This window comes from Tachyglossus aculeatus, chromosome 17 (genome assembly GCF_015852505.1).
Source record: "Tachyglossus aculeatus isolate mTacAcu1 chromosome 17, mTacAcu1.pri, whole genome shotgun sequence".
In the NCBI taxonomy this organism is placed as follows: Eukaryota; Metazoa; Chordata; class Mammalia; order Monotremata; family Tachyglossidae; genus Tachyglossus; species Tachyglossus aculeatus.
In genome coordinates this window covers 12,706,753-12,718,772 of record NC_052082.1, presented here as the reverse complement: position 1 = coordinate 12,718,772, position 12,020 = coordinate 12,706,753, and the positions used below count along the sequence as shown (strand labels likewise).

Genomic DNA, 12,020 nt, shown 5'->3' with positions numbered 1-12,020 from the left:
TAATAATAATGTTGGTATTTGTTAAGCGCTTACTATGTGCAAAGCATTGTTCTAAGCGCTGGGGTAGATACAAGGTAATCAGGTTGTCCCATGTGGGGCTCACAGTCTTCGTCCCCATTTTACAGATGAGGGAACTGAGGCCCAGAGAAGTGAAGTGACTCGCCCCAAGTCACCCAGCTGACAGGTGGCGGAGCCAGGATTTGAACCCACGACCTCTTGACTCCAAAGCCCGGGCTCTTTCCACTGAGCCACGCTGCTTCTCCAAGCGCACAGTAAGCGCTCAATAAATACGATTGAATGAATGAATGAATGAATGAATAAAATGGGGATGAAGACTCTGAGCCCCCTGTGGGACAGCCTGATCACTTTGTAACCTCCCCAGCGCTTAGAACAGTGCTTTGCACATAGTAAGCGCTCAATAAATGCTATTGTTATTATTATTATTATTGTTACCCCCACGGGAGTGCAATTTCCTGGTGCCTCGTGCTTCTGTTACACTTCCCCAAGCGTTGAGTGCAACCTGATCACTTTGTAACCTCCCCAGCGCTTAGAACAGTGCTTTGCACGTAGTAAGCACTCAATAAATGCCATTATTATCATTATTATTATGATTGTTACCCCCACGGGAGTGTAATTTCCTGGTGCCTCGTGCTTCTGTTACACTTCCTCAAGCATTTAGTACAACCTGATCACTCTGTAACCTCCCCAGCGCTTAGAACAGTGCTTTGCACATAGTAAGCGCTCAATAAATGCCATTATTATTATAATTATTATTATTATTATTATTATAATTATTATTATTATTATCCTCTCAGGGCCCCGGTATTGGGACAGGAGGACCCGTCAGGGCAGGCCCACAACGAACACCAGAAACCGCTCAGCTCACGCAGGCTTAGGGAAGCAGTGTGGCCTAATGGATAGAGCACAGGCCTGGGAATCAGAAGGACCTGGGTTCTAATCCCGCCCCCGCCACTTGTCTGCCGTGTGACCTTGGGGGAGTCACAACTTCTCCATGTCTCAGTTACCTCATCCGTAAACTGGCGATAAGATTGGGAGCCCCATCGGGGAAGCGGACCGTGTCCAGTCTGATTCGCTCAGATCCCGGACTCTATCCCACGGTATAACGCCACAGCAGGGAAATTCAGCTGTGTGACTTCGGGCAAGTCACTTACCTTCTCTGTAAACGCTTAACACTGGACTAAGCGCTTGGGAAGTACAAACTGGCAACACACTTCACTTCTCTGAGCCTCTGTTCCCTCATCTGTAAAATGGGGATTAGGACCGTGAGCCCCACGAGGGACAACCTGATCACCTTGTATCCCCACCCAGCACTTAGAACAGTGCTTTACATATAGTAAGTGCTTAACAAATGCCATTATTATTATTATTATTATTATTATTATTATTAATAACAAATACCATGAAAGAGGAAAAAAAGAGGCCAGGCCTCAGCCCCATCCTCCTTTTACCCTGGCAGGTAGCTACAGTCATCATGCAAAGAACAGAAAGGCACCACGTATCTGCTCAGTTTAGAAGGGCTCAGCCTCCCAGGAGGGTTAAATCCACAGCGTTTAATCCCAGTATCTTTGGTCAGCCCCCCTTTCGTCCTCGATTTTCAGTTATTGGAATTAGGTTTTGTCTTGTAACAGCAAAATAAACAGTCGTTCACTTACCGGGCTGAGCGAGAGATCTTTCTCTGCAAATAGGAATGTTTATATGGTGGCTACAGGGCTGATTATGACCTAGGCCGGAGCAAGTATTTAGAAAATAGGGGCACTTTGTCACTCTGAATTCCTGTTCTAGCCGGGGGCCCCGCCCAGCGTGTCACCAAATGGGACCAACTGGACATTGAGGGGGAACTGGGGTTGTCCCCCCCAGGTCCCAGTTGGACCACTAATAATAATGATGTTAATATGTTAATAAATGTTAAGATGTTAATAAATCTTAATATGTTTCAAGCACCGTTCCAAGCGCCGGGGTAGATACGCGCTAATCAGGTTGGACGCAGTCCCTGCCCCCCCCGGGCCTCACAGACTAAATTTCCATTTTATAGATGGGGTAACGGAGGCGCAGAGAGATTAAGCGACTTGCCCAAGGTTTTACAGAGGACAAAATGGCAGAGCGGGATTAGAACCCGGGTCCCTCTGACTCCCATGCGCATCCTGTATCCACTAGGCCACGAGAAGTAGCGTGGCTTAGTGGAAAGAGGCCGGGCTTGGGAGTCAGAGGTCATGGGTTCTAATCCCGGCTCTGCCGCTTGTCAGCTGGGTGACCTTGGGCAAGGCCCAAGTCCCTCTCCCCCTCCTTCCCCTCCCCATATCCCCGCCTTACCTCCTTCCCCTCCCCACAGCACCTGTATATATGTTTGTACGGATTTATTACTCTATTTTACTTGTACATATTTATTCTATTTATTTTATTTTGTTAATATGTTTTGTTGTCTGTCTTCCCCTTCTAGACTGTGAGCCCGCTGTTGGGTAGGGACCGTCTCTCTAGGTTGCCAACTTGGAGTACAGTGCTCTGCACACAGTAAGTGCTCGATAAATACGATTGAATGAATGCATGAAAGTCACTTAACCTCTCTGTGTCTCAGTTCCCTCATCTGTAAAATGGGGATGAAGACTGTGAGCCCTACATGGGACAACCTGATTAGCTTGTATCTACCCCAGTGCTTAGAACAGTGCTTTGCACAGAGTAAGCGCTTAAGAAATACTAACATTATTATTATTACTCTAACAATGGTGTTTCTTAAGCACTTATGTGCTAAGCACTGTTCCTTCATTCAGTCGTATTTATTGAGCGCTTACTGTGTGCAGAGCACTGGACTAAGTGCTTGGAAAGTACAATTCGGCAGCAGATAGAGACAATCCCTACCCAACAATGGGCTCACAGTCTTGAAGCCTTACAGACAATAAAACAAAACAAGTAGACAGGCCCTGAGCCCTGGGGAAGATACAAGGTTATCAGGTTGAACGCAGTCCCTGTCCCACAAGGGGCTCACAGTCTTAATCCCCATTTGACAGATGAGGTGACTGAGGCCCAGAGAAGTGAAGTGACTTGCGCTCCAGGTTACCCAGCAGACAAGTGACCCTGGACGAGTCACTTCACCTCCCCGGGCCTCAGATTCCTTATCAATAAAATGGGGGTTCAAAACTGACTTCAGGAGAAAGAAGCTGCTATTGATGTCCTGTCCGACGAGTCCCGATTCGGCCAGTTGTGGGGGTTTGAGTTTGGGGGAACTCGCTTGGGAAGGCGAAGCATCTAAAACCGGGAAACGCCGGGAAGGTTAACCAGGTGCATAATGATGTATAACGATAATTATTACCAGGCATAAAGAAACTGCTGTCGACTGAGCCCAGACTGAGCCCCTTCCTTCCTCTCCCCCTCGTCCCCCTCTCCATCCCCCCCATCTTACCTCCTTCCCTTCCCCACAGCACCTGTATATATGTATATATGGTTGTACATATTTATTACTCTATTTATTTTACTTGTACATATCTATCCTATTTATTTTATTTTGTTAGTATGTTTGGTTTTGTTCTCTGTCTCCCCCTTTTAGACTGTGAGCCCACCGTTGGGTAGGGACTGTCTCTATATGTTGCCGATTTGTACTTCCCAAGCGCTTAGTACAGTGCTCTGCACCTAGTAAGCGCTCAATAAATGCGATTGATGATTGATGATGACTGCGCTGTGACAATGGGAGTCTTAATGGATGGAAAGTCCAAAGTGCTCGTACGATGACCAGCCCTGACCTGATTGACTATTAACAAAGCTCTTCAGCGTGATTATCAGCTCTTGGGTGCGTCTGTAATGTTGACGTGACATCCATTTCTTTCAGCTGGATATGCCGACGGAACAGATAGTTGCCAATCTGCAAGCCGTACTCACCGATGTGGACAGACATAAACAGGAGAACGTAGGTGAGTGTGGTGGTATTATTATTCCTGGTATAATAACTGTGGTATTTCTAGACTGTGAGCCCACTGTTGGGCAGGGACCGTCTCTATATGTTGCCAACTTGGACTTCCCAAGCGCTTAGTACAGTTCTCTGCACACAGTAAGCGCTCAATAAATACGATTGATGATGATGATGATTATTCGTGGTATAATAACTGTGGTATTTCTAGACTGTGAGCCCGCTGTTGGGTAGGGACCGTCTCTATATGTTGCCAACTTGTACTTCCCTAGCGCTTAGTACAGTTCTCTGCACACAGTAAGCGCTCAATAAATACGATTGATGATGATGATGATTATTCGTGGTATAATAACTGGTATTTCTAGACTGTGAGCCCGCTGTTGGGCAGGGACCGTCTCTATATGTTGCCAGCTTGTACTTCCCAAGCGCTTAGTACAGTGGTCTGCACACAGTAAGCGCTCAATATATATGATTGAATGAATGAATGGTATTTGTTAAGTGCTTACTATGTGCCAGGCACTGTACTAAGCGCAGGGGGAGATACAAGTTTTATCAGGTTGGACACAGTCCCTGATCCACATGGGACTCACAGTCTCAGTCCCCATGTTCCAGGAACTGAGGCCCAGAGAAGTGAAGTGACTTGCCCAAGGTCACACAGCAGGCAAGTAGCAGAGCCGGGATTAGAACCCGTGACCTTCTGGCTCCCAGGCCTGGGCTGTATCCACTATGCCATTCTGCTTCTGATTTGAGCACATATTCTTAAAAAGGCCTGTCTTCTCCAAGAGGCTTTTTTTTTTAATTGCATTTATTAAGCGCTTACTATGTGCCAAGCACTGTTCTAAGCGCTGGGGCGGTTACAAGCTGATCAGGTTGTCCCACGGGGGGCTCACAGTCTTAATCCCCATTTTCCAGATGAGGGAACTGAGTCCCAGAGAAGTTAAGTGACTTGCCCAAAGTCACACAGCTGACAATTGGCAGAGCTGGGATTTGATCCCATGATAATAATAATAATAATGATGGCATTTATTAAGCACTTACTATGTGCAAAGCACTGTTCTAAGCACTGGGGCGGTTACAAGGTGATCAGCTTATCCCACAGGGGGCTCACAGTCTTAACCCCCATTTTCCAGATGAGGGAACTGAGGCCCAGAGAAGTGAAGTGACTTGCCCAGTCACACAGCTGACAATTGGCAAAGCCGGGAGTTGATCCCATAATAATAGTAATAATAATGATGGCATTTATTAAGCTCTTACTATGTGCAAAGCACTGTTCTAAGCACTGGGACGGTTACACAAGGTGATCAGGTTGTCCCACGTGGGGCTCACAGTCTTAATCCCCATTTTCCAGATGAGGGAACTGAGGCCCAGAGAAGTGAAGTGACTTGCCCAAAGTCACACAGCTGACAATTGGCGGAGCCAGGATTTGAACCCATAATAATAATAATAATAATAATAATAATAATAATAATAATAATAATGGCATTTATCAATCAATCATATTTATTGAGCGCTTACTATGTGCAAAGCACTGTTCTAAGCGCTGAGGCGGTTACAAGGTGATCAGGTTGTCCCACGGGGGGCTCACCGTCTTAATCCCCATTCTCCAGATGAGGGAACTGAGGCCCAGAGAAGTGAAGTGACTTGACCAAAGTCACACAGCTGACAATCGGCAGGGCCGGGATTTGAATCCATGACCTCTGACTCCAAAGCCCGGGCTCTTTCCACTGAGCCACTCTGCTTCTCAGGCTTCCCCGACTAGTCCCTACTTTCCTCTTCTCCCATTCCCTTCTGCGTCACCCTTGCCCTTGGAGTTTCAGCCTTTATTCACTCCGCCCTCAGCTCCACAGCACTTAAACACATATCCATAATTTATTTATTTTTAATCAATGTCCGTCTCCCCCCCTAGGCTGTAAGGTCATTATGGGTGGGGGACAGGCCTACCAACTCTGTTAAATTGTACTCCCCCCCCCCGGGGCTTAGTACAGTGCTTTGCACATGGTGCTCAATAAGGACCGTTGGTGTCGACTGAAAAGTGTCGTGGGATGTCTTTCGTAAAGCCACGAGGCCCAAGTAATCAAATGAACAAATCTCGTCCGTACAAGAGGCACTCCAGCAAAAGAAGCAGCGTGGCTCAGTGGAAAGAGCCCAGGCTTGGGAGTCAGAGGTCATGGGTTCTAATCCTGGCTCCGCTGCTTGTCAGCTGTGTGACTTCGGGCAAGTCACTTCACTTCGCTGGGCCTCAGTTCCCTCATAATAATAATAATAATAACAGCATTTTAGTAAGCGCTTACTATGTGCAAAGCACTGTTCTTATTACTCTATTTTACTTGTACATATCTATTCTATTTTATTTTGTTAGTATGTTTGGTTTTGTTCTCGGTCTCCCCCTTTTCAATCAATCAATCAATCAATCGTATTTATTGAGCGCTTACTATGTGCAGAGCACTGTACTAAGCGCTTGGGAAGTACAAATTGGCATCACATAGAGACAGTCCCTACCCAACAGTGGGCTCACAGTCTAAAAGGGGGAGACAGAGAACAGAACCAAACATACCAACAAAATAAAATAAATAGGATAGAAATGTACAAGTAAAATAAATAAATAAATAAATAGAGTAATAAATATGTACAACCATTTTTCGACTGTGAGCCCACTGTTGGGTAGGGACTGTCTCTCTATGTTGCCAACTTGTACTTCCCAAGTGCTTAGTCCAGTGCTCTGCACACAGTAAGCGCTCAATAAATACGATTGATTGATTGATTGATTACAAGGTGATCAGGTTGCCCCGCGTGGGGCTCACGGCCAATCCCCACTTTCCAGATGAGGGAACTGAGGCGCAGAGAAGTGAAGTGACTTGCCCAAAGTCACACACTGACAATTGGCGGAGCGGGGGGATTTGAACCCATGACCACTGACTCCAAAGCCCGGGCTCTTTCCACTGAGCCACGCTGCTTCCTCATCTGTAAAATGGGGATGAAGACCGTGAGCCTCACGTGGGACAATCTTGATTACCGTGTATCCCCCCCGAACAGTGCTTGGCAACACAGTAAGCGCTCAATAAATACGATTGATGATGATGATGATAGTAAGCGCTTAACAAATGCCATTATTATTATTATTGGGGGGGGAGACAGACATTAATATAAATAAATTACAGATGTGTACAAAAGTGCTGTAGTGCTGGGAAGGGGGAAGAACAAAGGGAGCAAGTCAGGGTGATGCAGACGGGAGTGGAAGAGGAGGAAAGGGGGCTTAGTGAGGGAAGGCTTCCTGGAGGAGGTGGGCCTTCAATAAGGCTTTGAAGACGGGGGCGGGGGTCATTGTCGGATTTGAGGAGGGCGGGCGTTTCAGGCCAGAGGCAGGATGTGAGCGAGGGGTCGTCATCATCATCATCATCAATCGTATTTATTGAGCGCTTACTGTGTGCAGAGCACTGGACTAAGCGCTTGGGAAGTCCAAGTTGGCAACATCTAGAGACGGTCCCTACCCAACAGTGGGCTCACAGTCGAAAAGGGGGAGACAGAGAACAAAACCAAACATACTAACAAAATAAAATAAATAGAATAGATATGTACAAGTAAAATAAATAAATAAATACATAAATAAATAAACAAATAAACAAATAAATGAATAAATAAATAAATAAATGAATGAATGAATGCATAAACACACAAATAAAATAAATAAATAAATAAATAAATAAATAAATGAATGAATAAATAGATAGATAGATAGATAGATAGATAGATTTCCTCGGCGACGAGGAAATGCTGATCTTCCGGCCGCCTCGCTGAGCCCTTCACTTTGAGGGAATCTCACTCAGCGTTTGGTCCGCATTCTTTGCCCGATGGCAAAGCAGCGGCTGTGCCGAATGTTTTCAATAAATATTTGGAATCTTTTCCTTAAACGCAATTATCACCACCTGCTGTCTTCACCGTTGACTTAATAATCAAAGCAGATTCTGGGTGGCTCCCTTGTTCAGAAGAGGGAAGGGCCTTGCCACATTTCAGGGCAAATGCCGGTTTCGTTTTATGATACCGGTCAGTTTGTCCGTCACTAGCATCATCATCAATCGTATTTATTGAGCGCTTACTGTGTGCAGAGCACTGTACTAAGCGCTTGGGAAGTCCAAGTTGGCAACATCTAGAGACGGTCCCTACCCAACAGTGGGCTCACAGTCTGAAAGGGGGAGACAGAGAACAAAACCAAACATACTAACAAAATAAAATAAATAGAATAGATATGTACAAGTAAGATAAATAAATAAATCCTCCGTACCAGTAGTAAGGTCTAATGGGGGAGCCAAGAAGGTTGAGTCGGGTGCAGCGTGAGAAGAGAGTGGAAAAGACAAGCTTCAGAAGTTAAATGCTTCTCACGCTCCTAAATGGGTCTGAAGCATCATTCGATCAGTCAGTAGTATTTATTGAGCGCTTACTGTGTGCAGAGCACTGTACTAAGCACTCGGGAGAGTACAATCTAACAGAGATGGTAGACAAGTTCCCTTCCCTCAGTGAGCTTACAGGCTAGAGGGGGAAGCAGCGTGGCCCGGTGGAAAGAGCCCGGGCTTTGGAGCCACAGGTCATGGGTTCAAATCCCGGCTCCACCACTTGTCAGCTGTGCGACTTTGGGCAAGTCACTTCTCCGGGCCTCAGTGACCTCATCTGTAAAATGGGGATTAAGACTGTGAGCCCCCCGTGGGACCACCTGATCACCTTGTAACCTCCTCAGCGCTTAGAACAGTGCTTTGCACATAGTAAGCGTCAGAGGTCATGGGTTCAAATCCTGGCTCTGTTGTCAGCTGTGTGACTTTGGGCAAGTCACTTCACTTCTCTGGGCCTCAGTGACCTCATCTGTAAAATGGGGATTAAGACTGTGGGCCCCCCGTGGGACAACCTGATCACCTTGTAACCTCCCCAGCACTTAGAACAGTGCTTTGCACGTAGTAAGCACTTAATAAATGCCATTATTATTATTATTATAAATGCCATTATAGAGGGGGAGGCAGACGGACGTTTTGTGTGACTTTGGGCAAGTCACTTAATTTCTCTGTGCCTCAGTTCCCTCATCTATAAAATGGGGATTAAGACTGTGAGCCCCACGCGGGACAACCTGATCACCTTGTATCCCCCCCAGCACTTAGAACAGTGCTTTGCACACAGTAAGCGCTGAACAAATACCATTATTATTATTATGAATATGTAAATAATTTGCAGATGCTGTGGGGCAGAGGGTGGGGTGAATCAATCAGTCAATCGTATTTATCGAGCGCTTACTGTGTGCAGAGCACTGTACTAAGCGCTTGGGAAGTACAAGTTGGCAACATAGAGTGACGGTCCCTACCCAACAGTGGGCTCACCAAATGCCCAAAGGAAACCTGAGCTATCTCCACCCGATCAGTAGTGAAACGGTGGCATCGCGTCAATTCGGGGCGCGGTTAGCGAAAATCCAAAGCGCGCTGTTTGCCTTGTTTCCAGGACCCTTTGTGGCGCGGGCTTTCCTCCGAAGCGCAACCAGCGAAGGCTTGCTGCTGAAGGTCGACCAGCGTCTACCACGAGGAGAGGAGGAGGAAGACGAGGCCGAAGAGGATGACGAAAGATAGAAAGGAACAGCCTAGACCGGCGGGCACGGGGGAACGATTGCCCATCTGTCCGGTCACCACCTCGGAAATGATCTCGTGGGGCGGGAAAAGCTCACACGCTTCAAGTCCGCGACGGTGAAGCCAACAACTCGACGATTTGGTTGCGATTTTCTGATTTGCCAGACCCCTACTTGTAAACGACGTGGTACCTCGCGTCGAATTGCGGGGAGAGCGGCTTACTGGCCTCAGTCTCCTCAGTTTCCTCCTCCTTTGACCGTGAGCCCCGTGCGGGATGGGGACTGTGTCCAACCTAATTAAGCCGTATCTACCCCGGTGCTCAGAACAGTGTTTGACACGTAGTAAGCGCTTAATAAACACCATTCAAAAGAAAGGGGGGGTTGGGGGGGGGAGATTTTTCACGTGCAACAGCTGCCAGCAGGACCCTGGGTTCCTGAGGGATCGTGGGGCGTAATTGAGGTAACAATAACAAAATAACAATTGTGGTATTTACGGGTTAACTATGTGCCAACCACTGTACACTGGAGTAGATACAAGATAATCAAGGTGGATGGAGTCATTCATTCAATCTTATTTATTGAGCGCTTACTATGTGCAGAGCACTGTAATAAGTACTTGTCGCCCCACCTGTGGTGCCGAGCCTTAAGGGAGGGAGAGCAGGTCAGCCCTCTGTTCTTACAGATGAGGAAACTGAGGCTCAGAGAAGTGAAGCGGCTTGCCCATGCTGGGTTCATTCAGCCATACTGAGCGTTTACTGTGTGCAGAGCACTGCACTAAGCGCTTGTCGCCCCACCTGTGGTGCTGAGCCTTAAGGGAGGGAGAGCAGGTCAGCCCTCTGTCCTTACAGATGAGGAAACTGAGGCTCAGAGAAGTGAAGCGACTTGCCCGTGCTGGATTCATTCAGTCACACTGAGCGTTTACTGTGTGCAGAGCACTGTACTAAGCGCTTGGGAGAGTACAGTATAACAGTATACGGACACAATCCCTGCCCACAACGAGCTCACAGTCTAGAGAATCCATAACGTTGTCTTAGCCACTCCATCCCGAGGCTTGTCCCAGCTTTCCGGATGGGATATTTGGCAACTGACCGATGAGCCCGTGGTTGCCGTATGGGCTAACCAACCTCGGAGCGATAAATAGAACGTGTCGTCCTCCCCGCCTCCACCGCCTTTCAAGTTTTTTCATTATAAATCCCGATGGTGGGCTAAAAAGATGGCTTTTTGGGTGTTCAGAAAGTTCTGTCCTGTTCATCAGAGCAGAAGAGAAGCAGCGTGGCTCAGTGGAAACAGTGGCTCTCCCCCTTCTAGACTGTGAGCCCACTGTTGGGTGGGGACCGTCTCTACATGTTGCCAACTTGGACTTCCCGAGCGCTTAGTACAGTGCTCTGCACACAGTAAGCGCTCAATAAATACGATTGATTGATTGATTGGAAAGAGCCCGGGCTTAGGAGTCAGAAGTCATGGGTTCTAATCTCGGTTCCTCTACTTGTCAGCTGTGTGACTCTGGGCAAGTCCCTTCACTTCTCTGGGCCTCAGTTCCCTCATCTGTAAAATGGGGGTGAAGACTGTGAGCTCCACGTGGGACAACCTGATCACCTTGTATCCCCCCCCAGTGTGTAGAACAGTGCTTCGTACATAGTAAGCGCTTAACAAATATTATTATTATTATTATTATTATTAATTATTATTATTAATTATTATTATTATCAGGGTGAATCCTCCGTCTCTGAGGGAGGCCACTAGGTGGGCAATAAGGACCTTTCTCAGGCCGTTGCAGCCTTCTTTGGGTGCAGAGGGAAAGCAAACTCGCCCATTAACATTCCCTGAATTTCCACTGAACACGTATCCCTGGGTAGAAGATTTCATTCCTTGCCACCCTCACCGTGGAAGCTCCGTAATTAACCATAATAACGGCATTTGTTAAGCGCTTACTGTATGCCAAGCACTGCTCTAAGCACTGGGCGGGGATGCAAGGTGATGAGGTTGTCCCACGGGGGGCTCCCAGTCTTCATCCCCATTTTCCAGATGAGGGAACTGAGGCCCAGAGAAGTGAAGTGACTTGTCCAAAGCCACACGGCTGACAAGAGGTGGAGCCACGCTGCTTCTCTAGCATTTCAGGTTTCTTAATGAATAAGCTTTTGTGTGCTTTCAGGGATACGGGACCGTTACGACGCTCTTTGCACGGCAGGAAACAGGAAAAGTACTTCCCAAGCGCTTAGTACAGTGCTCTGCACATTGTAAGCGCTCAATAAATACGATTGATGATGATGATGATGATGAAAAAACCCTTTGCCCTTCTTGTGCAAGTCGTCTTGAACCCACACCCCTCTGTTAATCCTGCACTTAGAACAGTGCTCAGCGCTTAGAACAGTGCTTTGCACATAGTATGCACTTAATAAATGCCATCATCATCATTATTACTCTCCAGAATATCCAGGAGGAACTCCCCGTTTGACCGTTCTGTCTACTTAGACATTTCATTTTATTTATTTTTTTTTATTTTTGGAT

At 47.0% G+C, this 12,020-nt stretch overlaps 1 protein-coding gene across 1 annotated transcript in view; it reads left to right on the top strand.

The window, feature by feature from the left end:
- Positions 1–9,835, top strand: part of MRPL1 (mitochondrial ribosomal protein L1) — a 58,714-nt gene extending 48,879 nt beyond the window's left edge. The window contains exons 8-9 of the mRNA XM_038759231.1: positions 3,839–3,920; positions 9,392–9,835. Of these exons, the coding sequence (XP_038615159.1) occupies positions 3,839–3,920; positions 9,392–9,516 (207 nt within the window). The 3' untranslated portion in view covers positions 9,517–9,835. The remainder of the gene's footprint in view (positions 1–3,838; positions 3,921–9,391) is intronic.
- The last annotated feature ends 2,185 nt before the right edge of the window (positions 9,836–12,020 follow it).